Below are 27,245 nucleotides of genomic sequence, written 5' to 3' on the forward strand. Positions count from 1 at the left end.
GATCCTGCAAATCCCCTGGGAGGACAGATGCACCAACATTAACATCCTCGATCAGGCCAACATCCCCAGCATCGAAGCACTGACCACACTCGACCAGCTCCGTTGGGTGGGCCACATTGTTCGCATGCCTGACACATGACTCCCAAAGCAAGTGGTCTACTCGGAACTCCTACACGGCAAGCGAGCCCAAGATGGGCAGAGGAAACGTTTCAAGGACACCCTCAATGCCTCCTTGATAAAATGCAACATCCCCATCGACACCTGGGAGTCCCTGGCCAAAGACCGCCCTAAGTGGAGGAAGTGCATCCGGGAGGGCACTGAGCACCTCGAGTCTCATCGCCGAGAGCATGCAGAAACCAAGTGTAGGCAGCAGAAAGAACGTGCGGAAAACCAGTGCCACCCACCCTTTACCTCAACAACTATCTATCCCAACTGCGACAGAGACTGTAATTCCCGTATTGGACTGTACAGTCATCTAAGAACTCACTTTTAGAATGGAAGCAGGTCTTCCTCAATCTCGAGGGACTGCCTATGATGATGATTGCAGAGAGCTGATCTTACAAAGTACATGGCATTCTGGGGGCGCCCCAGGGGAATGTTCCCTGTAACTTCTTTTTTGAGCCCCAACCTTTTAGGGCTGTGCGACCCATTTAAACTTCTGCACATGCGCAGTTTTTTCAATGTAAGAGCTGTCTCACCGGCTGCGTGGGACCCCTAGAGCACTGCACAGCCATGCAGCTTAAAGGGAACATTGCCCCAGGGTCAAGAGGCGGGTTATCTAGTGCCACAACTGTTCTGTTCCTGGAAAGGGTGGAAAATGGCTAAAACACTCGGTTTAAAGAATCGGTTTTGGAGGAAGTTGCTGGAGGAGGTTATGTGAAGAATGGTGATCTATTTTGGAACTGAATCCCACCCTTCGATGAAAGCCACAGCAATGTGGATGGATGTGGCTAAAAGACTGAATGCTGTCTTACCCAACTCGGGAACAGGAAAAGAAGAAATGTGTTGTTCTCAGGAAGGTTGCCAAGGGATTGACCTTAATTTTATAATGTTGGCCAACAACGCACATTAACAGCACTTCAGTATATATTTGAGACAGCATCACAAAGGGAGAATACACAGTAGTCTGGCAGCTGTTCACACACTTTCCAAACGTACAAGCATATCCATGTTTGACCAGGGCACTATGTGTGAGCTGTTGGATTAGTGGTAGCACATCTACCTTTGAGTCAGCAAGGACCTGGTTCGAAACCCACCCCCTCCGGACAGTCCCAGCTCTGAATTATGGGCGAACATCCATTGGGATACTTGCGTTTGGTGGTTGTGGGTGGCCCCTCTCATCTTTTGGCCCATAAAAACCTCCCACTGTAAGGTCTAACCACCCTATCAGCTTGGAATAAAGATGATTACGGCCACGAACGGAGTGCTACATCAACAAAAATAACTTGCATTTATAAAGCGCCTTTAACGTAGTGAAACATCCCAAGGCGCTTCACAGGAGTATTACGAGTTAAAAAATTTGACACCGAGCAGCATAAGGGGCTTGGTCAAAGAGGTAGTTTTTAAGGAGCTTCGTGAAGGAGGAAAGAGAGGTAGAGAAACGGAGATGTTTGGGCAGGGAATTCCAGAGCTTGGGGCCCAGGCAACAGAAAACACGGCCACCAATGGTTGAGCGATTATAATCATGGATGCTCAAGAGGCCACAGTTAGAGGAGCGCAGACATCTCGGGAGGTTGTGGAGCTGGAGGAGGTTACTGAGAGAGGGAGGGGCAAGGCCATGGAGGCATTTAAATACAAGGATGAACATTTTAAAATTGAGGCATTGCTTAACCGGGAGCCTGTGTAGATCAGCGAGCACAGGAGTGATGGGTAAATGGGACTTGGTGCGAGTTAGGATAAAGGCAGCCGAGTTTTAAATGACCTCAAGTTTACATAGGGTAGAATGTAGGGAGACCATCAGGGGTGTGTTGAAATAGTCAAAGTCTAGAGGTATGGATAAGGGTGTCAACAACAGATTAGCTGAGGCAGGGGCGGAGACGGGCAATGTTATGGAGGTGGAAATAGGTGGTCTTAGTTATGCTGTGGATATGTGGTCAGAAGCTCATTTCAGGGTCAAATGTGACACCAAGATTGCAAACAGTGTGGTTCAGCCTTAGACAGCTGTTAGGGAGAGGGATGGAGTCGGTAGCTAAGGAACGGAGTTTGTGGCGGGGACGGCAGACAATGGCTTCAGTCTTCCCAATATTTCATTGGAGAAAATTTCTGTTTATTCAGTACTGGATGGGACAAGCAGTCTGACAATTTAGAGACCGAGGAGGGGTGGAGAGAAGTGATGCTGAGGTGGAGCTGGATGACATGTGGAAACTGACACTGTGTTTTCGGATGATGTCACCAAGGGGCAGCATGTAGATGAGAAATTGGAGGGGGCAAGGATAGATCCTTGGGGGACACCAGAGGTATACAGTTTTCACCCAGCTCCTCTGCTCAAATTACTACAGCTATGTTACAGTATATATGCCCAGGCAGCCACCATATCAATCAGGCAGAAATGTCGACTGGCTCAGCATGAGGAGGCAGTTGAACATCTCCATCCATAGAGGCAGACACTGACGTCTAGCAGCCATCCACTTCATTCCTCCTTTCACTCGCAAAACACTGAGAAGGGAGCACATGGTGAGGAAGTAGAAGACACACACCCCTGGGGACAATCACACTGAACACACCAGAAACATACACTGTAAGTTTAACCGAAGTTGAAATGAAATTGGAAGCTAGCCTGACATTCTTTTGATACAAGGCAGATTAATATAATTGTGGAGAAGCACTGCTGTAATCATGTTTTTGATGTATGGCTGGGGTCAATGGAAGCACTGCTTTATTTGGCAAGGGTTTTGAGCATATTTACAGATTCTATGATTATTATTGTGTCTCGGATGTTTCTGGCACTGAACCAAATGTGTCATCTATCACTGCTACTTTATGAATAAACTTTGTGCAGACAAGTCTTCTGTCTCATGGTCCGGCACTGCCTTTTGCCACATGTTGCTGTCTATCTTCTCCCGCCTCTTCCATCAGGAGGCTCCTTTACAGGGTGAAGTTGCATAAGACACAGCAGGCAAAAATCATTTTGGGCACCTTGGCTAGGCTGCACTGCATGCTTCCTGTAACACTATCCTTCTGTCTCCGGATTCAGTGCATAGAGAGATGTGCTCAGCAACATGCCCTACATAGACAGAGCTCAATTACAGCTCCCTTGGCTGAGAGCCCAGATAGCAGGTGGGATGCAACATAGAGAAGATATGAATTTCTAAGGATCTAAATATTGAAATCCAAGGACAGTGTGAAATAAACATTTAAATCGCTGGGTCAATCTACAGTTGATTGATGCAACTGTCAAGCAGACTTCGCTTTAAGGAACAGAAATCAGCAAGGCTGAGTGGGCCAACGATCCAGTACTTGCTTTATATGAGTGCTGAGCTCCAGCAACACTGTGCAGGCACTGGACCACATTATGGGAGAAGGACCTCATCAATATTTTTTTTCATGGTCTTAAGGTGGCGAGCGTACATTTGGGTAGGCAGGCAACACCACAGGTGCTTCGCCACTGCATTATATTGAAATACGTGCAATGGATGCACAGCAGGCTACAGGGCCTGATAATTTGAGTACCATATAGCCAATGTGCATCAACATTGTATTACCAACCCCGTGGTTCATACTAAAAGAAAAAAGACATGCATTTATATACAGATTGAACCTCCCTTATTCAGAACTCCCTTATCCAGAACCACCCCTCGTCCAGAACCATTCCCGGCCACCGGTGGTGCATGCACAGAACTCCGACATGAACAAATTGAAGTCCTTCCTTGCTGCCAACTCCCGCAATGGGCTTGTATTCACTGGAGTTCAGAAGAGTGAGAGGGGACCTCATAGAAACGTTTAAAATTCTGACGGGTTTGGACAGGTTGGATGCAGGAAGAATGTTCCCAATGTTGGGGAAGTCCAGAACCAGGGGTCACAGTCTAAGGATAAGGGGTAAGCCATTTAGGACCGAGATAAGGAGAAACTTCTTCACCCAGAGAGTGGTGAACCTGTGGAATTCTCTACCACAGAAAGTAGTTGAGGCCAATTCACTAAATATATTCAAAAGGGAGTTAGATGAAGTCCTTACTACTCGGGGGATCAAGGGGTATGGCGAGAAAGCAGGAATGGGGTACTGAAGTTGAATGTTCAGCCATGAACTCATTGAATGGCGGTGCAGGCTAGAAGGGCTGAATGGCCTGCTCCTGCACCTATTTTCTATGTTTCTATGTTTCTAATCACTGGCCTGACCCCACGATCCCCTCCCACCCCTCCCCCATGATCTCTCTGCCACACTCCCAGCCCCAAGCCAGCCAGCCCCGATATACCCTTGCTCAGTATCTATACCGTCCAATTTAATGTGACCACCCCACGTCCAGAAAAATCCTTTATCCAGAACAGGCCACGTCCGGAGAGTTATGGATAAGGGAGGTTCAACCTGTAGTGCCTTTCATGACCACCGGACGTCTCAAAGTGCTTCACAGCAAATGAAGTACTTTTGGAGTGTAGTCACTGTTGTAATGTGGGAAACGTGGCAGCCAACTTGCGCACAGCAAACTCCCACAAGTAGCAATGTGATAATGACCCATCTGTTTTTGTTATATTGATTGAGGGATATTGGCCAGGACACCGGGGATAACTCCCTTGGTCTTCTTTGAAATAGTGCCATGGGATCTTTTACGTTCAGCTCGGTTTAACATCTCATCTGAAAGACGGCACCTCCGAAAGTGCAGCACTCCCTCAGCACTGCACTGGAGTGTCAGCCTAGATTGATACAAAATACCCCAAGGGCCTTTACCTAAGACTAATACTGAGAGGGGGATATGATCAAATCTTACAGCCGGAGATGATGGTACTTGCAATTTATTTACAATTTTCACCTTACTGGTTAATAATTGAGTATTTTATTGAAAATGTTTAACACCTTCATTAAATTTCCAGCTCCTCACCCAGTACAAAGCGATTAAAACAATGATATGTTAAGACAGAAGATGCGAATTAGAAACATGTAATTTCTGATCACAGTGTAAGAAAGATTCATCATTGAGTTTGTACATTTATACCTAATTACTGTAGAAAGTTACATAATGTCATCCTCAGAATATTTCTCCAAATTAATTTGATTTCCAAATTGTATATTCTGCGATCATTATATTCACTATTAATTAACTTAATTACCCATAAAAGCCATTACAATGGTTCACAGAATTATCTCTGCACACATGTTGTCTATTCTGACACCTAAGTTGCCGTAACAGGCAGATGCTGCTGGTTTGGCGTTTTTCTCTTCACAGTTTGGATTTGGTGTAGATGGGCCGAAGTCTTATTTCTGTTGTGCACTCCTTCACCAGTTGTGCAGCTTCCTTCGCAGTTCCCCAGTGGAAGGAAACTCCAGCCCCAGCGTGACCGTAATTGTGTACCAGGTACATCTGACACCCCTCACGTTCCAGCTTCTCTTTTTCCACCCTCAAAACTGCTCTAGCTGGCCTCAGACCGACCCCTTCAAACAGCTTACGAGAGAGCCTGAGACTCGGTTCGTAAACACAACACGCCTCGAAAATCAGCTTGCTGTCGGATGGGTCGACTGACATCCGCCAATCGTCTTTCTGCCTTGTTCCGCCCAAGGTAACACTGGAGAGTCCTGGGTAGATATACGAGGTGCCATCGCCTACACGGACAAAGTGTTTCAGCCAAGGAGCATGAACTTTATGGATTTGGCCCCTTATCGGATATATTTTCACATCCCCAGTAAGTGCTCTGGCTCCAATTCCTGAACAATTCACAATAATGTCATACTTTCCATCAAGTTCCCAGAAATCTGTAATCTTCCCAGCCCGCAATTGGCCTCCAGCATTCTTTAACCTGCAATTAATAATTTATCTTAATCAAAACACTGTATATACAAAGAAAATTATAACGTTGCTATTACTGTCAATAGATTTAGTGGAAAGATAAGAAAGTATCACGTTCCTCATCTAACTCCACAAGTCCTGTCGGGATCACATTACTCGCCAGTGTCCTATCAGACACTTTCTTCCTCCCCCCGTGGACTCCTGCAGCAACTGATATCTCCCCCCCACTCCACCCCTATCTTTGTTGTTCTGATATCAGCTACTGTGAACAATCATGACTGTGAAACTAATAGCAGGAAATAAAAATAATAGTTGGCAAACACAATCAAAGAGTATCTTGAACAAGTGAATGCATCAAGGATCAGAAGTGAGTCAAATCCTGGCATTCTAGTGCTACAAATTTCAAGTCTGCCGGAGATATTCCCTCGGGGAATGTGGTCACTCCCATAAGCGATCCCGGGTCTTACTGTCAAGGCTGTGCCTGTACTGCCGACTATCTGGTACGTACCCTGGGGGTGTAATAGTCGTACCCCCTTGTGATCTGAACTGAACATCGTGTTTTTCACACATGCCTTCATGGATGCTTCTCCAATCTTTCCAAAGGCAAGCTGAAACAGTTTAGTGAGACAAGGCAAGATACAAATCATTAAATGAAGAAGCTTTATTTTACAACCAGCAAGTGAATGTATGGAGTAACAGTTGTAATCAAGTCTCACACTGATTCAACAAACCACAGGACCCTCCCCGAGGACAAGAAAAGTAACACAGAGACACTACACTATCCATGTTTGTTGGCTTGCCTAATGTTCCTGGTTAGTCTTCTGATTCTGGCCGGCTCCGGCTTGAGACGAGTGAGATTCTCGTTGCTAGGTTTGACTTGCTCCATCGTCATCATAGGCCGTCCCTCGTGTCGAGGATGACTTGCTTCCATGCCTAAAAGGGATGAGTTCACAGGTGTTTCAATGAAGGACCTAATATTCCAGGACCCGAACTACATATTGAAGGGTGGAAGATGCCTGGGGGTGGGTTTTTTTTAACATGTGGTGGCTGTAATATCTGTAGCTCCACGCTGTGGACACCTGTGTTACTGCAGCTAGTGCTGTTTAATAAAGAGCAGGTCACCTGACCAGCAGGTCAGCAGTTTCCAGAACCTGCAGCCATCTTACAGGTTGTGTGTTGTGTGCTCTCTGAAGATATGACAGTGGCCGTTGCACACCAGCCACCACATGGGCTTGACAGAGCTAGGTCTTGGTCTAGTGGCAAGGATTAACCAAGACGACTGGAGACCAGCTCTGCTGCACGGACCTAGTGCGCACACATATTGCAGTGTGGACCGGCCCGTGCTGTCCCTGGGACCTCGCCTCTTCTGGGCCCCGAACTCATGCCTCTCCTGGGCCCCGATCACATCGCTCCACAATAATTTGCCGCTCCTGTGTCTCAACCTCGCCGCTCCTGCTGTACCTGCCCACACTCCAATCAGTGACTTGGACCTTGATGACGTCCAATCCAGTCGCCCGCTTCACAGCCGTCGCTCTCCAACATGCGCTGTACCTTGAAGTAGTATGCTCCTTTGAAGGCCCCGACCTGCTGATGGTCCTTGCAGGCCACCGCAGTGAACACAGACACACACACACATGCAAATACAGCCACACAAAAATACACACAGATGGTCTTGCACGCTTAACATTGCGCAGTTGGGAGAATATCTCACAGATGGATGGTTTTGTAGTTATGTTTGTTGTAACAAGCTGAGAGAGGTGACAGTATTACCCGGAAGCTAATTAGAATAGCAGGATTTCTATAATACTGTTTTTTAAAGATGGCACCCTCCTGTGGTGGAAGGAAGGATAGCAGGCTATACCGACTCAAGGATTTTATAGAGGGAGTCATTCGGGTTACTCTGGACAGATGAATTAAGATGGTCCGAATGTAATTATCTTTTGAGACAGGTTGAATATTTTGCAATTGTTTTGTGTGTCTGAGCAGACGTGTGTCTGTGCTGAACTGATGCTTGTGTTAATGTATTTCCTCAGCTCATACAAAAATTAACAAGGAATTCGCAAAGGAGGGATACATGGAGAAAACTGGCCCCACGGTACGTACACTGTGCACCAACCTACAGAATAAATTCCATGTGTTTAATATAGAATTAGTAGATGTCTCATGATATTGGGCTTGGCAAAATAGATGAGACACTCTCTCCAAACCACAGGAGCATTATCACGTACTGTACAATGTATTGTTCTGCCACCAGGGTGAAGCTGTGTCTCTAGGGTTACAAAGGCTTTTAAGTAAACACAGGGTGAGGTCAATAAGAGTTTAATTGCTCTTTCCAGGGGAGTTTGGTACTTTGGAGATGATTGCCTTTTCTTTAATGCTGCCTTTTAAACTGTGACACAGAAATTCACATGTAGTTAGGTTTGACAGACTAAACTTGCACCAAAGGCTGAAATCTTCAATTATATCTTCCTCAACATGGGAATCTCCCAAATTCAGATGACAGAGAGGGAGTGAATACTTTCAGGAGTGTGGGCTGAAGCACTACCCCATGCCCTACACTGTGGGGCAATGTTCCTTGTGAGCTGCGCGGCCGCACATTGCCCCAGGGACCCTCGCGCAGCCAGCGTTTCAATGAGAAAAAACGCGTGTACAGTATTTTGAATGACCCACGCAGCCCCTTAAAGGGGCCACGCGCCACCAAACAAAATGACCGGGAACATTGCTGGGCGTGGCTCTTCTGTTTCCAGAGCAGTAGATAGGCAGCACAGGATCGTGTGGTAATGCAATGGCTGCTTTTACTTCAGACTCTCCTGTACATTCTCTCTGGATATAACATTCAATTTAAGAGGGGACCCTGGATAATAATTGCTACTATGTTTGCTCCCATCAGGGGTCCCTCATTCTCTATCCATCTATAGGGGTAGAGATTTACAAATTACTAAAACAGCGACGCAGGTTAATAAGGCTTTATGAAAAGCAAACCAAGCACTGGGGTTCATTTCTAGAGGTGTAGAACTGAAAAGCAGAGAAGTTATGTTAAACATATATCGAACTTTGGTTAAACAACACTTAGAGTACTGTGCACCATTCTGGTCTCCATATTATAAAAAGGATATAGGGTCACTGGAGGAGTTGCAAAGAAGATTTACAAAGATGATACCAGACTGAGAGGTTCTAACTTTGAGGAAAGGATGGGCAGGCTGGGCACCTTTCTCACAAAGGCTGAGGGGTGACCTTTAAAATGATGAAGGGATGTGATAGAGTAGAGGTAGAGAAGGTGTTTCCACTTGTGGCGAGTCCAAAGCTAGGGGCCATAAATACAAGATAAATTCAATAGGGAATTCAGGAGAAACTTCTTTAAGAACAAGAAATAATTGATGCATAGATGCATGTCAGGGGAAGCCAGGGAGAAAGAAGTAGAAGGTTATGCTAGAAATCTCAGCGGGTCAGGCAGCATCTGTGGAGAGAAACAGAGTTAACGTTTCGGGTCAGTGAGCCTTCAGATTCCAGCATCCGCAGTATTTTGCTTTTGTAGAAGGAATGCTGATAGGCTCAGATGAAGTAAGATGGGAGAAGGCTCATGTGGAGCATAAACACCGGCATGGACCGATTGGGCCAAATGGCCTGTTTCTGTGCTGTAAATTTGATATAATTCTATGCAACACAAAACATATCGCAAGAAAAAGATAGAATGGAAAATTACATTATACACATTAAATTAAATATACATGTGAAATGTACAAGTGTCTAAAGGGACATAAATGGAATATTTTACTATGCAAATAAACTAACAGTGACTCTTTCCTTCAGCAAAAGGAACTTCTTAAACGGCGATGGTTTACGCTGGATGCTCAGGATCGCAAACTGCTGTACTTGAAGGGTCTGCTGGTGAGTGACAGACTGCCAGCACAGTGCACCCAGAAAGAGCAGCAGCACGCCCAGGAAACAGAGAATAGGGAACAGAGTCGCTAATGTCAGAATGATCTCCGAGAATTACGCACAATGGCTCTCGGGGGCAACTTTTCTCTCGGCTTTTGCCTGTAATTAGTCATATCCTCGCTCTCCAGCTGATGAAACGAGCTGAGAGTTGGTGAGAACCCAAGTTGCTCACGGTCTGCTGGGAGGAGCTGGATCAATGGGACATTTTAGTATGCGTCAGCTGTGGCTCAGTGGGTAGCACGCTCGCCTCTCAGTCAGAAGGTTGTGGGTTCAAGTCCGGCTCCAGCGGTTGACACTCCACTGCAGTACTGTTGGAGATGCCGTCTTTCGGATGAGACCTTAAACCAAGGCCTCATCTGCCCTCTCGGGTGGACGTAAAAGATTCCATGGCACTATTTCGAAGAAGAGCAGGGGAGGTATCCTAGGCCAATATTTATCCCTCAACCAACATCACTGAGACAGATTATCTGGTCATTATCACATTGCTGTTTGTGGGAGCTTGCTGTGCACAAATTGGCTGCTGTATTTCCTACATTACAACAGTGACTACATTTTACAAAGTACTTCATTGGTTGTAAAGCGCTTTGGGACATCCTGAGGTTGTGAAAGGCGCTATAGCGTGGAGGCTACGGGAGTGGCATGGAGGCATACTACTCCAGGGAGCAGCACGAGCTGGTGCAGGAGGGCGACGGCAGCGAAGAGTGATGTCATCAAGGTCCAGGTCGGTGATTGGAGCGTGGGCAGATACAGCAGGAGCGGCGAGGGACTGTGGAGGGATATGATCGGGGCCCAGGGGAGGCGTGAGTTCAAGGGCAGCACGGGCCAGCCCACACTGCGATATGTGTGCGCACTAGGTCTGTGCAGCAGAGCTGGTCTCCAGTCGTCCTGGGTAATCCTTGCCACTGGACCAAGACCTAGCTCTGTCGAGCCCGTGTGGTGGCTGGTGTGCAACGGCCACCACACGTTAAAAAAATCCACGCACAGGCATCTTCCACCCTTGAGGATGTAGTTCAGGTCATTCGAAGCACCTGTGAACTCATCCTTTATTGGCAAAGAAGCAAGCCATCCTCGTTTCGAGGGACCGCCTATGATGATGATAAATACAAATTATTTCTTTCTTTCAGGATGCCTATGCACAAGGGGAGGTGTTTATTGGGCATTCGGAGTATAGATATAATGTGACAGAAGGACTGCTGAGCGGGGTCAAGGGAAACAAATGGAACTTGGGGATAACAATCGAGACACTGGAAAGGAAGTTCCTGTTTACCTGTGAGAACAACCAGGACCACAAGGAATGGATCGCGGCTTTTAAAGAAGTAATGTCCTTTTGAGTTCAAGGTTGTGGGTTCAAGTCCCACTCCAGGAACTTGAGCACATAAATCTAGGCTAACACTCCACTGCAGTGCTGAGGGAGTGCTGCACTGTCGGAGGTGCCGTCTTTCGGATGAGATGTTAAACAGAGGCCTTGCTCCAACACCTACCTGACTGACTGTCTCCGTGTCTCTTTGTCCTTTATCTCTCCGTGTTCCCCATAAGTGGGAGAATGTCTCTCTGATTGCTCACCGATTCAGTGATCCACCAGTCGGCCTGTCAATTAAAATGGCTACTTCACCTCCTGTCTCCCTGCTTGCGCATTTAAAGAAACCATCTCCTGCTTTTCCTCTCGGCTTAGTGGGCCTGGGATGAGATAACCGGCTCTTCTTGTTTCAGTTTGATATAAGACTGTGAGTCATGACATTCCACAAGCTGGCTTGTCTGTTTTTAAATGCGCATCTTCAATGCCTGACCCTAAAACAAATAAACCCTTCATGTAGATAGTGTCAACCTGTGGGCTTTTCAAATCTGTGCAAAATAATTTTATTTTGAAACAAAATGTTTGAATTTTAAACATAATTCAATCCAAAATCCTTTCCGTGAAGATAAACAAAAATAAAGATAAAAAATGTTGTAAACCCCAGTAGGCCTGTCACATTGTGTTTGCAATTTGCAGCCCTCAATAAACAAATACATACACAATAAAAATAAGAAGTGAAGATTGTAAGTGTTGGAAATCAGAAAAAAAACACAGAAAAAGCTGGAAACACAGAATAGATCAATCAGGATCTGTGGAGGGAAGAGATAGAATTAATGCTGTAGGTCCGCCTTCTTCCGAACTGAAAAATGGACAAACATTTTAATTGAATCAGCCCACAGAAGAAAGAGAGTCAAAAAAATCCTGCAATAAACACCGAGAGTACTAATTCATCTCATTGCTGTTTGTGGGAGCTTGCTGTGCACAAATTGGCTGCCATGTTTCCTACTTTACAACAGTGACTACATTTCAAAAGTACTTTATTGGCTGTGAAGCCCTTTGGAGCGTCCTCAGATTGGTAAGGTAAAATGTTTAAAACTAAAAACGGGAGATTGAATAGGTGACAAGACCATCTTTACAACAGACAATGGAAGGAAATGTTAAATAATTTAGTGAAATAAAGATCACGTGAAAAGCTCAGAAGGTGACAGGCAACCCAAGGAAGAAACAAGAAGATGGAAAACATTACACAGAAAACCCGCAAACCGGGTATGAAGTTAAAGCAGAAAATGGTGGAAAAATTCTGTGGTGACCATTAGGCTTGAAGAGAGAAATGCGCAGGTTAACACCAAACGTGCAGACCACCCTGCCAGGATCTCGCTCCACGCATCAGGCCAGCTCACCTCCCCCACCCAGACATTGATATTTCTACTCCACATCTCTAGCACCCCAGTTTAAAGCCTGATGTTGCTCAAATCAATGTTCAGGCCAGAAAGAAAAACTTACATTTATATAGCACCTTTCACAGCCTCAGGACGCTCCAAAGGGCTTCACAGCCAATAAAGTACTTTTGAAATGTAGTCACTGTTGTAAAGTAGGAAACATGGCAGCCAATTTGCACACAGCAAGCTCCCACAAACAGCAATGAGATGAATTACCAGATGATCTGTTTTTGTGATATCAGTTGAGAGACAAAGGTTGGCCAAGACACCAAGAGAACTCGCCTCCTTTTCTTCAAATAATGCCATGGGATCTTTTATGTCCGACTCAAAGGAAAGATAGGAACTCAGTCTAACGTCTCATCTAAAAGACATCACCTCCAATAGTGCAGTATTCCCTCAGTACTGCACTGAAGTGTCATACGAACAAACAAACACACGAACAATGACGGACAGGTAAAGACCATCGAGCCTGTCCCACACAATTGAGATACATTGTGTATACCTTGTGTATCACAACTCCACCCCACCTGAAACCATGTGATCTCCTGAGAGAGGCAAAAAAAGATAAAACCCAGGCCAATTTGGGGGGAAAAAAATCTGAAATTCCTCTCTGATCCATTTAGGCGATCGCAACTTGTCCAGGAGATCACTCTGAGCATTAAGGGCTAGACTTTCCACTTCACATCACCCATCTAAGACCCAGCTAAGGCCCAAAATGGACTTCTATCACCCATTTTGAGCAAAAAGTGGAAACTAGGCCCAAAATATCGCCGGAAAAATAGGCCCCCAAGTTTCCACTTTGATCGCTGAGATGATCGCCCAAATGATCGCCCACACAAGGCCCATCCCAAGTTTCAGCACTTAGCATGCGCTTCGCTGGGCCGATGCAAGGCCCAAAAGAGTGCTCAAAAATAGTTGCTTTTTCAGGGCCTTAGAGAAGTAAATGGGCACTACGGACGCCATTTTTAGCCTCTGAGAAAGGGTGGAGAATTGTTCTGAGTTATTTAGAGAATAAAATTGATGCAAATTGTACTCAGAAATTTGGGACAGGGAATATAAATAGGTATTATCACCTTATTTATGCATATATTGGAATTATTTATTAAATAGCTTTTACATAGTGAAGTTATTTAATGATATTCTGTGGGGAAACAGAATAAACAAACAAATCTGCATGAAGAACTGTACGTTGTAAAACTTATGTAAGTAAGAGGGAAGGTTCAAAGGTTGTAGAAATGTTTTTTAAATTAACAAACAAAGAACTAATGAACAACACCCTCCCTCCAACCCCCCACCCCCCGCAGCAACCCACCCTTCCCTCAAAATCCCCAAAAAGTTACAAGAAGAAGAAATTAACATTTTACAGAACAAGTGGCCATTTAAGTAATGATAATAAGTGACCATTTCAGTTATGATAACAATTGATCATTTCAGTCATAACAACAAGTGACCATTTCAGTCATGACAACAAGTGACCATTTCAGTCATGCCAACAAGTGACCATTTCAGAAAGAATGGAAAGGGAACAGTTAAGTAATGATAACAAGTGAACAAGTGAACATTTAACTTTATGCTGGATTGCGTAAAATTTAGTTATGTTTAAATGTAACCCAATAACATTGCAGATTCTAGTTACTATTCAGATCATTAAATAATACATAAATATAAATTTCAACTACTCTCGCAGCTGCCAGTAGGCTGTTCCACTGTTTGCGGCACTGGTCTGGTGTGCGCGTTTCACTGGAGGCTGATGTGACCACGTCGGCTATTTCGGATCAATTCCTGCGATATGCACGGGGTGGAGGTTTCCCCTGCCCACCCCGTGTCAGATCCTCCCACCTGGAGCTGACAGCATTTACGAGGGCCTCATTTGCCTCTTCGCTGAAGGGTTTGGCCCTTCTCATCCTGCACCTCCCTCCATTCTTTAAATTTATCTGTAATTTGGATAAGACTTTCTGACCTGCTTCCTTTCTCCTCTCTCTCTCTCTCTCCCAGACCCACCCAGAGCTTCTGAGCATGTGTGAAGACCCTTGACCTCTCAAAACACGGGAAGAAGCATCAACCTGCTAAAAAATCAACCTGCACATGCGCAGTAATGCATTGCTAGGGAAGCTTTTTTTTTCATTCACTTCCATTTTCTTTGGGCGATCAGGAGATCGCCGAGAAATGACATCGCCCATTTGACATCGCTGGGCTAAGGCCGAGTGGAAAATCGCAACAAAAAAAAATGGGTCTTGAGCCGGCGATCAGCAGGAGCGATAGGTCCCGCATCGCTGGAACAAGGCCCATTTTTTAGGCCTTAGCCTGAAAGATAAAGTCTAGCCCTGAATTTCCTGCAGTACCTACCTTCGGTAAGAGTTAATCTCTGCCGCAGCCAGAAACAAATCCAGTTTTTGCTTGAAGGAATTCAGTGAGTTTGCATCCATCATATGAAATGGCAGCTTGTTCCAGAAGTCGACTATTCTCTGTGAAAAGAACCACCTCCTGACATCTAGCCTAGATCTAGCCTTATACAACTTAAATTTGTGCTCCCCTGGTCCTGCCTAATCTAGTTAATTGAAATAAACTGTCAGCTGGAACGCTGTCTATTCCCTTCCTTATCTTATAAACCTCACTCATATCCCCCCTAAGTCTATGTTGCTCTAAGGTAAAGAGTCCCAACTCTTTTAACCTATCTTGATAACTAAGATGCTTTAGACTTGGAATTAGTCTAGTGGCCCTCTTCTGCACCCTCTCCAGAGCCTCAATATCACCCACCATCAGTCTTTACGGTAGAGGACACTAACAATATTCCGACAGTGGATAGTCTAAGGTCTATGGGGGGGGGAGGAACTTAATACAATCACAATCACTAAGAAGGTAGTACTCAGTAAGATAATGGGACTAAAGGCAGATAAATCCCCTGGACCTGATGGCTTGCATCGTAGGGTCTTAAGAGAAGTAGCGACAGGGATTGTGAATGCATTGGTTGTAATTTACCAAAATTCCCTGGATTCTAGGGAGGTCCCAGCAGATTGGAAAACTGCAAATGTAACGCCCCTATTTAAAAAAGGAGGCAGACAAAAAGCAGGAAACTATAGACCAGTTAGCCTAACATCTGTGGTTGGGAAAATGTTGGAGTCCATTATTCAAGAAGCAGTAGCAGGACATTTGGAAAAGCAAAATTCGGTCAAGCAGAGTCACATGGATTTATGAAGGGGAAGTCATGTTTGACAAATTTGCTGGAGTTCTTTGAGGATGTAACGAACAGGGTGGATAAAGGGGAACCAGTGGATGTGGTGTATTTGGACTTCCAGAAAGCATTTGACAAGGTGCCACATAAAATGTTACTGCACAAGATAAAAGTTCACGGGGTTGGGGTAATATATTAGCATGGATAAAGGATTGGCTAACTAACAGAGAACAGAGAGTCAGGATAAATGGTTCATTCTCTGGTTGGCAACCAGTAACTAGTGGGGTGCCGCAGGGATCAGTGCTGGGACCCCAACTATTTCCAATCCATATTAATGAGTGTAATGTAACCAAGTTTGCTGACAATACAAAGATGGGAGTAAAAGCAATGAGTGAGGAGGACACAAAAAATCTGCAAAAGGACATAGGCTAAGTGAGTGGGCAAAAATTTGGCAGATGGAATATAATGTTGGAAAGTGTGAGGTCATGCACTTTGGCAGAAAAAAAATCAAAGAGCAAGTTATTATTTAAATGGAGAAAGATTGCAAAGTGCTGCAGCACAGCGGGACCTGGGGGTACTTGTGCATGAAACACAAAAGGATAGTATGCAGGTACAGCAAGTGATCAGGAAGACCAATGGTATCTTGGCCTTTATTGCAAAGGGGATGGAGTATAAAAGCAGGGAAGTCTTGCTACAGCTATACAGGGTATTGGTGAGGCCACACCTGGAATACTGCATGCAGTTTTGGTTTCCATATTTACGAAAGGATATACTTGCTTTGGAGGCAGTTCAGAGAAGGTTCACTAGGTTGATTCCGGGGATGAGGGTAGTTGACTTATGAGGAAAGGTTGAATAGGTTGGGCCTCTACTCACTGGAATTCAGAAAAATGAGAGGTGATCTTATCGAGACATATAAGATTATGAAGGGGCTTGACAGGGTGTATGCAGAGAGGCTATTTCCACTGATGGGGGAGACTAGAACTAGAGGGCATGATCTTAGAATAAGGAGCCGCCCATTTAACACAGAGATGAGAAATTCCTTCTCTCAGAGGGTTATGAATCTGTGGAATTCGCTGCCTCAGAGAGCTGTGGAAGCTGGGACATTGAATAAAGTTAAGACAGAAATAGATGGTTTCTTAATCGATAAGGGGATAAGGGGTTATGGGGAGCGGGCAGGGAAGTGGAGCTGAGTCCATGATCAGATCAGCCATGATCTTATTGAATGGCGGAGCAGGCTCGAGGGGTCAGGTGGTCTATTCCTGTTCCTATTTCTTATGTTCTTATGTTTTCCTCCTTTCTGCTGGGAAAGTATCTTTAGCCTTTTCCTGTAGCTTTAAATCATAGAATCTTACAGCACAGTAGAAGACCATTCGGCCCATCGTACCTGTGTTGGCTCTTTGAAAGAGTTATCCGATTAGGCACACTCCCCTGCTCTTTCCCTATAGCCCTGCAAGGGAAGTGGAGCTGAGCCCATGATCACATCAGCCATGATCTTATTGAATGGCGGAGCAGGCTCAAGGGGCCGTATGGCCTACTCCTGTTCCTATTTCTTATGTTCTTATGTTCTTATGAGACCAAATCTGGACTCAGTATTCCAAGTGTGGCCTGATTAAGGTATTGTACAAGGACAAAACAGTACGCCTCGTCTTATATTCAATTGTCCTATGGATACACCCCAACACTGTATTTGCTCCAGCTATTGCTGCAGGGCATTACTCATATACCTTTAAGGATGTATGCACTAGAATACCCAAATCTTGTTCAATCTCCACCATCTTTAATGCCTTTCCCTGGAGGGTGTATGAATGTTGAGCATTTGCCCTGCCCACATGCATAACTCTGCACTTATCTAAGATATAAATCATTTTCCAGTCATGAGCCCAGTCTCCCAACACATTAAGAGCTGCCTGAATCAGACGAGCCTCTTCTACAGTTCTAGCACTTGCACAGATCTTGGTATCATCTGCAAATTTGCAAATTGTGCCACTAACCCCTGAATCTAGATCATTAATAAAAATAGTAAAAAGTAACGGTCCCAATACTGATCCCTGCAGGACACCACTGGTGACCGGTCTCCAAACAGATCCAAATCCATCTATAACTATTCTTTGCCTGTGTCCTGCCAGCCAGTTCTGTATCCAGCTCAATATATTTCCACTAATACCAGAGGCTCTGATCTTATAGAGAAGCCTCTTGTGCAGTACCTTGTCAAAAGCTTTTTGGAAATCTTAAGTAGACAATGTCTACTGGGCTTTTCTCATCCACCAACTTTGTAACTTCTTCAAAAAATACAATTAGATTTGTGAGACATGACCTCTTTTTCATGACGCCACGTTGGGTGTCCCTAATATGTCCCTCCCTATCCAAGTATTCATATATTGCATCCCTTATGAATCTTCCCTATTCTAGTCGTCCTAAATTGTGTGCTCAAGTAACTGGAGTGGGGTTTGAACCTACAACCATCTGCAGTAAAGAAGAAACAGACAGAGAAAGAAGCAGAACCTGACAGAGAGAAAAGGAAAAAGAGATAAGAAGAAAAAAGAGAAAAGAGACAGAGCAGCAGAAGAGGAAAGTGAAAGAGTAAAAGGAAGACATGAGAAGCATTAGAGTGACCATATTCACTGACTTACTGTTCCTAACATCACGGGAGGTTGGCTAATTCTATATTAAAATCCCGAGTGGGTTGCATCATTCAGTTTCAAAATACATTAAAAAAAACTCTTGGTTAACTGCCTTTATGACATTGTTTCCATTACATTTACCCGCAATACCTGACACGGGCTTTCAATGTTATTTGATATGTGTAACACCAAAACACCCGTGAAATCCCAGCCTGTTCAGAAATGAGGAAATCTCCACTGTGCAGGTAGGCATCTCACAGTGACACACACAGTTAATGAATGTTTCTTGGGAGGGTTTTTTATTCAGTTGTTGAGCTATCATTATTTGGTATTAAATCTTTCCTTTTGGTGTTACTTTTGAACACGCACGCTCACTCATTACTGATTGCTACTGTCAGGTCACTGTTCTTTCCAAACAGTGTCCGCAACACAACCATCAGCCCCCCGGCATGAGTTGCATAACCATTGCATCATTTTGGCCAGTGGTAATGCAAAAAGCAATTGTTAAACTTGCTTTGGAATTCTATACCCCAGGCAGCATGAATACAAGTGAGTTGCTCAGGCCATTGCCTCCCTGAACCATCGGAGATTGTTCTCTGGGCCTGTTGAGACACTTTCCCAGCTCACTGCCCTCCAATAAAAGCCTGACCCACTGCACTAGGCTTCCCAGCTCTAATCTCCCCCATCAAATCCAGCTCCTACCCCACTGCCCGTCCAAAGTGGACAATTCAACTCTTCCTCACCCTCTCCACTTCTTGCCAAGAGAAATATGCAGCCCCATGAGTTTTGAAACTTCTTCCACTGCTTAGCTGTGAACCTGACTGCTGCAGAATTCTAAAATCCATGGAATATTTTTCCCTCCCTGAACCCCCCTCTGGCTGAACGTAACTGGATAGCAACGACCCCAGCCCCTACCCCTCCCTCCACATGACCATTTCCATGTCCACCTGAGAGGGGTTTCCCGCTCCTATCCGATAGTATTTGTATGCACTTGTTGTGAGTCAGTTACTTTCTATATTGCAGACACTCCAGATTGCCTCGGGGAAGTCCTGGCGGGAAGATTACCATAGCGATCGGTATGTGTGTGTACTAGGCCCGTGCAGTGGAGCTTGATCTACAGTCACCTTGACTATCCCGTGCCACTGGACCAAGACTTTGCTCTGTCAATCCCATGTGGTGGCTGGTGTGCAACGGCCATCCCACATTAAAATAATTCATGCACAGGCATCTTCCGCCCTTCAAGATGTAGTTCGGGACCTGGAATGTCAGATCTCTCATGGAAACACCTGAGAATTCTTTTTTTTTGGTGTGGAAGTGGGTCACCCATCACACGAGGGACTGCCTAATACTACTATCCTACTAGTTACTGCTGGCATTGGCTGACATTGAGCATCGTAAAATCATTCAGTTCCGGTTATTTTCTTACAGATATGAAATTGTACATTTCTGTACAAGCACAGGGTATGGTAGCATAGCGGTTATGTTACTGGACTAGTAATCCAGGGGCCTGGAGTAATAATCCGGAGACATGAGTTCAAATCCCACCATGGCAGCTGGGGGAATTTAAATTCAGTTAATAAAAAAAAAAAGTTCTGGAATTAAAAAGCGAGTATCAGTAATGGTTGGCGACCATGAAACGACCAAAATCTCGTTAAAAACCCATCTGGTTCATGAATGTCCTTTAGGGACCTGCTGCAACTGTATAGGGTATTAGTGAGGCCGCACCTGGAGTACTGCGTGCAGTTTTGGTCACCTTACTTAAGGAAGGATATACTCGCTTTGGAGGAGGTACAGAGACAATTCACTAGGCTGATTCCGGAGATGAGGGGGTTACCTTATGATGATAGATTGAGTAGACTGGGTCTTTACTCGTTGGAGTTCAGAAGGATGAGGGGTGATCTTATAGAAACATTTAAAATAATGAAAGGGATAGACAAGATAGAGGCGGAGAGGTTGTTTCCACTGGTTGGAGAGACTAGAACTAGGGGGCACAGCCTCAAAATACGGGGGAGCCAATTTAAAACCGAGTTGAGAAGGAATTTCTTCTCCCAGAGGGTTGTGAATCTGTGGAATTCTCTGCCCAAGGAAGCAGTTGAGGCTAGCTCATTGAATGTATTCAAGTCACGGATAGATAGATTTTTAACCAATAAGGGAATTAAGGGTTATGGGGAGCGGGCGGGTAAGTGGAGCTGAGCCCACGGCCAGATCAGCCATGATCTTGTTGAATGGCGGAGCAGGTTCGAGGGGCTAGATGGCCTAATTCTTATGTTCTTTTGTTCTTATGTAGGGAAGGAATCTGCTGTCCTTGCCCAGTCTGGCCTATATGTGACTCCAGACCCACAGCAATGTGGTTGACTCTTAACTGCCCTCTGAAATGGCCTAGCAAGCCACTCAATTGCACTAAACCTCTGCGACAAAGTCAGCACTGTGGGAGTAATTTCACCAAACGGACTGCCATGGATCAAGGAGGTGGCTCACCACCACCTTCTCGAGGACAATTAGGGATCGGCAATAAATGCCAGCAATGCCCACATCCTGTAAAACGAATAAATAAAAAAAATAGTAAAATTTATTACTCAGTTATCAGCAATTTGCATGAGTTTAGATGTCCCTCTTTTGTTTGTCAATTTTTCTCTCCTTTTCTCTTCTCGGTGCTGATTCAGTACCCTACTCAAATATCCATTCTGCATGTGTGAACTGGACAACTGGACAGTATCAACAAACTATTTGAACTGATGATGCAGCATGCCCTAGACTGATCCTGTCCTCACCTGATTGCACATATTTCAGCCGAATCACTTAATAGTGATCAGGAACAGTGACCCTGGCTGATTTGTCCAATTGTAGGACCCCAAGTGATGCTCTCTCTGAGATCAGTGAACTTGCCAGAGAATTGGGATTTCCCTGGTGTGTGTGTGGCCCAGTACCGTATGAAGTGGTGCATATATCCACCAAGCCCTGGTTGTACATGTGTAAAAACACAGGAACACAGAGTAGTTCTGTCATTCAAATATTTATATTTAGCTTGAATGTGATAAACCAATTTGAAAGATTGTTCTGCAACATGACTCTGAGCTAGGTGGAGGTTTTAACTGACATTTATTTAGATTGTGGTAATAGCAGGGTAATTCAAATCAAGCTGGTAGCAAAGCACCATGCAAATCATTTAAAAAAATTGCATTTCCATCATGCTCATTGTGTACAAAGAGCAGTCTCGGAGTGCTTCACAGGACAATTAAAATTATATAGCTTTATTGTTCTCTCCCAAATAATCCCTCAATGCTCCAATTCCTACCCTTGTTCTTACCTTTGATATCCCTTTATGGTGTCTTGGTCCTGCTCTTTACCCTTATACCATGATGAAGTTCTCTCTGAGTGGGAAGAGCAACTGAGGTGAGTGGAAGTGTGGCCCCGTTGGGATGGTGTGGATATTCTGGGTACTGGGACAGGAAATATCACTTCAATGGTTAGAGCTCTGATGCTGTGGCCACCAGCGCCTGGTCATTTTCTGAGACCTCCTCAATCTTTTGGGGGGACCTGGGCGAAGGGGGGAACTTGCGTGGTCTCCTTGAGCCAACAGGCAAACTTAACAGCTGTGTCAGTGGACCGCTCAAGCCAGAAGGATTATTTCTAGCGCACGATAAAAGAAACGGGTTGCTTTTTAACATCGTCAAAAGGCGTTTCATTATAACTACGTTGCAGAGTAAGAGATGTGAGGTAGGAATCAATGAATAATTTACTGCGTATGAACTTTCTTCCAAATAGTAACAGTGCCACGAAGCCACATTACACTGCATATATTGTCGTTTGGTTGATTGTGTGTGTTTGTTGGTTCAGCAATAGAATTACAGGTGTGTGAGATAGCAACCCTTCATTAAACAAATCCCAAACTATCCCCAGTGAAACCTGCTCGGTATATAATCAAACGCTGTACAATGGTGCCATGTGTGCAATTGTGATGGAAGTAAATGACTAATGTTCTCACAGAGTCAGGAACGTTATAATCAGAGCTGTGAGAGCCAAATCTGGACAGAAGCTCATTTTTGTCTGTCCTGACCTATTGCATACAAAAAGATTCCAGTGTCTAAGGTGAGCCTTTCTTTGCTCAAACCTGTAATTGTCCTTAATTGGTTCTCACAGAATAGCACTTCCCTCACTTGGGACTTCAAAAAGTGCAGGCCATGCAAACTTTTTGCAAAGAATGTTTTCCAGTTACTGACTAAAACTGGGCTTAAAAAGATTTGCTGAGTTTTATTATTCTGAAACACCAGCCATGTATCAAATCATGGACATATCAGAAGGGAACAGACTATCTTTACATATACAGAGCATTGCATATATAGAAACCTAGAAACCTAGAAAAATAGGTGCAGGAGTAGGCCATTCGGCCCTTCGAGCCTGCACCACCATTCAATAAGATCATGGCTGATCGTTCACCTCAGTACCCCTTTCCTGCTTTCTCTCCTTACCCCTTGATCCATTTAGCCGTAAGGGCCATATCTAACTCTCTCTTGAATATATCCAATTAACTGGCATCAACAACTCTCTGCAGCAGGGAATTCCACAGGTTAACAACTCTCTGAGTGAAGAAGTTTCTCCTCATTTCTGTCCTAAATGGCTTATCCCTTATCCTCAGACTATGTCCCCTGATTCTGGACTTCCCCAACATCGGGAACATTCTTCCTGCATCTAACCTGTCCAGTCCAGTCAGAATTTTATATGTTTCTATGCGATCCTCTCTCATCCTTCTAAACTCCAGTGAATACAGGCCCATTTGATCCAGTCTCTCCTCATATGTCAGTCCTGCCATCCCGGTATCAATCTGGTGAAACTTCGCTGCACTCCCTCAATAGCAAGAACGTCCTTCCTCAGACTAGGAGACCAAAACTGAACACAATATTCCAGGTGAGGCCTCACCAAGACCCTGTACAACTACAGTAAGACCTCCCTGCTCCTAAACTCAAATCCCCTAGCTATGAAAGCCAACATACCATTTGCCTTCTTCACCGCCTGCTGTACCTGCATGCCAACTTTCAATGACTGATGTACGATGACACCCAAGTCTCATTGCACCTCCCCTTTTCCTAATCTACCACCATTCAGATAATATTCTGCCTTCGTGTTTTTGCCACCAAAATGGATAAACACACATTTATCCACATAATACTGCATCTGCCATGCGTTTGCCCACTCACCTAATCTGTCCAAGTCACCCGCAACCTCTTAGCGGCCTCCTCACAGCTCACACCACCACCCAGTTTAGTATCATCTGCAAACTTGGAGATATACAGGGAGACAGAGGGAGACAAAAATGAGGCAAAAGCAAAAGACAGAAAGGAGATGAGGAAAAGTGGAGGGCAGAGAAACCCAAGGCAAAGAACAAAAAGGGCCACTGTACAGCAAAATTCTAAAAGGACAAAGGGTGTTAAAAAAGCAAGCCTGAAGGCTTTGTGTCTTAATGCAAGGAGTATCCGCAATAAGGTGGATGAATTAACTGTGCAAATAGATGTTAACAAATATGATGTGATTGGGATTACGGAGACGTGGCTCCAGGATGATCAGGGCTGGGAACTCAACATCCAGGGGTATTCAACATTCAGGAAGGATAGAATAAAAGGAAAAGGAGGTGGGGTAGCATTGCTGGTTAAAGAGGAGATTAATGCAATAGTTAGGAAAGACATTAGCTTGGATGATGTGGAATCTATATGGGTAGAGCTGCAGAACACTAAAGGGCAAAAATCGTTAGTGGGAGTTGTGTACAGACCTCCAAACAGTAGTAGTGATGTTGGGGAGGGCATCAAACAGGAAATTAGGAGTGCATGCAATAAAGGTGCAGCAGTTATAATGGGTGACTTTAATATGCACATAGATTGGGCTAACCAAACTGGAAGCAATACGGTGGAGGAGGATTTCCTGGAATGCATAAGGGATGGTTTTCTAGACCAATATGTCGAGGAACCAACTAGGGGGGAGGCCATCTTAGACTGGGTGTTGTGTAATGAGAGAGGATTAATTAGCAATCTCATTGTGCGAGGCCCCTTGGGGAAGAGTGACCATAATATGGTGGAATTCTGCATTAGGATGGAGAATGAAACAGTTAATTCAGAGACCATGGTCCAGAACTTAAAGAAGGGTAACTTTGAAGGTATGAGGCATGAATTGGCTAAGATAGATTGGCTAATGATACTTAAGGGGTTGACTGTGGATGGGCAATGGCAGACATTTAGAGACCGCATGGATGAATTACAACAATTGTACATTCCTGTCTGGCGTAAAAATAAAAAAGGGAAGGTGGCTCAACCGTGGCTATCTAGGGAAATCAGGGATAGTATTAAAGCCAAGGAAATGGCATACAAATTGGCCAGAAATAGCAGCGAATCTGGGGACTGGGAGAAATTTAGAACTCAGCAGAAGAGGACAAAGGGTTTGATTAGGGCAGGGAAAATGGAGTACGAGAAGAAGCTTGCAGGGAACATTAAGGCGGATTGCAAAAGTTTCTATAGGTATGTAAAGAGAAAAAGGTTAGTAAAGACAAACGTAGGTCCCCTGCAGTCAGAATCAGGGGAAGTCATAACGGGGAACAAAGAAATGGCAGACCAATTGAACAAGTACTTTGGTTCAGTATTCACTAAGGAGGACACAAACAACCTTCCGGATATAAAAGTGGTCAGAGGGTCTATTAAGGAGGAGGAACTGAGGGAAATCTTTATTAGTCGGGAAATTGTGTTGGGGAAATTGATGGGATTGAAGGCCGATAAATCCCCAGGGCCTGATGGACTGCATCCCAGAGTACTTAAGGAGGTGGCCTTGGAAATAGCGGATGCATTGACAGTCATTTTCCAACATTCCATTGACTCTGGATCAGTTCCTATCGAGTGGAGGGTAGCCAATGTAACCCCACTTTTTAAAAAAGGAGGGAGAGAGAAAGCAGGGAATTATAGACCGGTCAGCCTGACCTCAGTAGTGGGTAAAATGATGGAATCAATTATTAAGGATGTCATAGCAGCGCATTTGGAAAATGGTGAAATGATAGGTCCAAGTCAGCATGGATTTGTGAAAGGGAGATCATGCTTGACAAATCTTCTGGAATTTTTTGAGAATGTTTCCAATAAAGTGGACAAAGGAGAACCAGTTGATGTGGTATATTTGGACTTTCAGAAGGCTTTCGACAAGGTCCCACACAGGAGATTAATGTGCAAAGTTAAAGCACATGGGATTGGGGGTAGTGTGCTGACGTGGATTGAGAACTGGTTGTCAGACAGGAAGCAAAGAGTAGGAGTAAATGGGTACTTTTCGGAATGGCAGGCAGTGACTAGTGGGGTACCGCAGGGTTCTGTGCTGGGGCCCCAGCTGTTTACATTGTACATTAATGATTTAGACGAGGGGATTAAATGTAGTATCTCCAAATTTGCGGATGACACTAAGTTGGGTGGCAGTGTGAGCTGCGAGGAGGATGCTATGAGGCTACAGAGTGACTTGGATAGGTTAGGTGAGTGGGCAAATGCGTGGCAGATGAAGTATAATGTGGATAAATGTGAGGTTATCCATTTTGGTGGTAAAAACAGAGAGACAGACTATTATCTGAATGGTGACAGATTAGGAAAAGGGAAGGTGCAAAGAGACCTGGGTGTCATGGTACATCAGTCATGGAAGGTTGGCATGCAGGTACAGCAGGCGGTTAAGAAAGCAAATGACATGTTGGCCTTCATAGCGAGGGGATTTGAGTACAGGGGCAGGGAGGTGTTGCTACAGTTGTACAGGGCCTTGGTGAGGCCACACCTGGAGTATTGTGTACAGTTTTGGTCTCCTAACTTGAGGAAGGACATACTTGCTATTGAGGGAGTGCAGCGAAGATTCACCAGACTGATTCCCGGGATGGTGGGACTGACCTATCAAGAAAGACTGGATCAACTGGGCTTGTATTCACTGGAGTTCAGAAGAGTGAGAGGGGACCTCATAGAAACGTTTAAAATTCTGACGGGTTTGGACAGGTTGGATGCAGGAAGAATGTTCCCAATGTTGGGGAAGTCCAGAACCAGGGGTCACAGTCTAAGGATAAGGGGTAAGCCATTTAGGACCGAGATAAGGAGAAACTTCTTCACCCAGAGAGTGGTGAACCTGTGGAATTCTCTACCACAGGAAGTAGTTGAGGCCAATTCACTAAATATATTCAAAAGGGAGTTAGATGAAGTCCTTACTACTCGGGGGATCAAGGGGTATGGCGTGAAAGCAGGAAGTGGGTACTGAAGTTTCATGTTCAGCCATGAACTCATTGAATGGCGGTGCAGGCTAGAAGGGCTGAATGGCCTGCTCCTGCACCTATTTTCTATGTTTCTATGTTTCTATATTACACTCAATTCCTTCATTTAAATCATTAATGTATATTGTAAATAGCTGGGGTCCCAGCACTGATCCCTGCAGCACCCTACTAGTCACTGCCTGCCATTCTGAAAAGGACCCGTTTATCCCGAATCGCCTGTCTGCCAACCAGTTCTCTATCCACGTCAATACATTACCCCCAATACCATGTGCTTTAATTTTGCAGACTGCTATGCGCCTGCCCAGCACTGAGAGCATTAACCGCACCCCAAAGTTCAGAGACAGGAGGAGGTCCTTCATTACTCGTGAACACACCAGAGTGTATCTTGGGCTCTCACCAGCTAGATGCCGAGGAGAGGCGGTGCGGGAGTTCGGGAGCGGCCTATAAAGGCCCAGCGTCTGTGAGTCGTCGGGAGCTCGTGGTCGAGGAGAGGCGGTGTGGGAGTTCGGGAGCGGCCTATAAAGGCCCAGCGTCTGTGAGTCGTCGGGAGCTCGTGGTCGAGGAGAGGCGGTGTGGGAGTTCGAGAG

General features: G+C 44.9%; 1 protein-coding gene across 2 annotated transcripts in view; it reads right to left on the reverse strand.

Annotated features, from left to right (window-relative positions):
* Positions 1-5,239: 5,239 nt before the first annotated feature.
* The window catches only part of ddo (D-aspartate oxidase), a 224,218-nt gene continuing 202,212 nt past the window's right edge, over positions 5,240-27,245 (reverse strand). For both annotated transcript variants that reach the window (XM_070884553.1, XM_070884554.1), the window contains exon 5: positions 5,240-5,943. In XM_070884553.1, coding sequence (XP_070740654.1) covers positions 5,370-5,943 — 574 coding nt within the window. In that variant the 3' untranslated portion in view covers positions 5,240-5,369. The remainder of the gene's footprint in view (positions 5,944-27,245) is intronic.

The sequence above is a fragment of the Pristiophorus japonicus genome, chromosome 7, assembly GCF_044704955.1.
Source record: "Pristiophorus japonicus isolate sPriJap1 chromosome 7, sPriJap1.hap1, whole genome shotgun sequence".
Classification (NCBI taxonomy): domain Eukaryota; kingdom Metazoa; phylum Chordata; class Chondrichthyes; family Pristiophoridae; genus Pristiophorus; species Pristiophorus japonicus.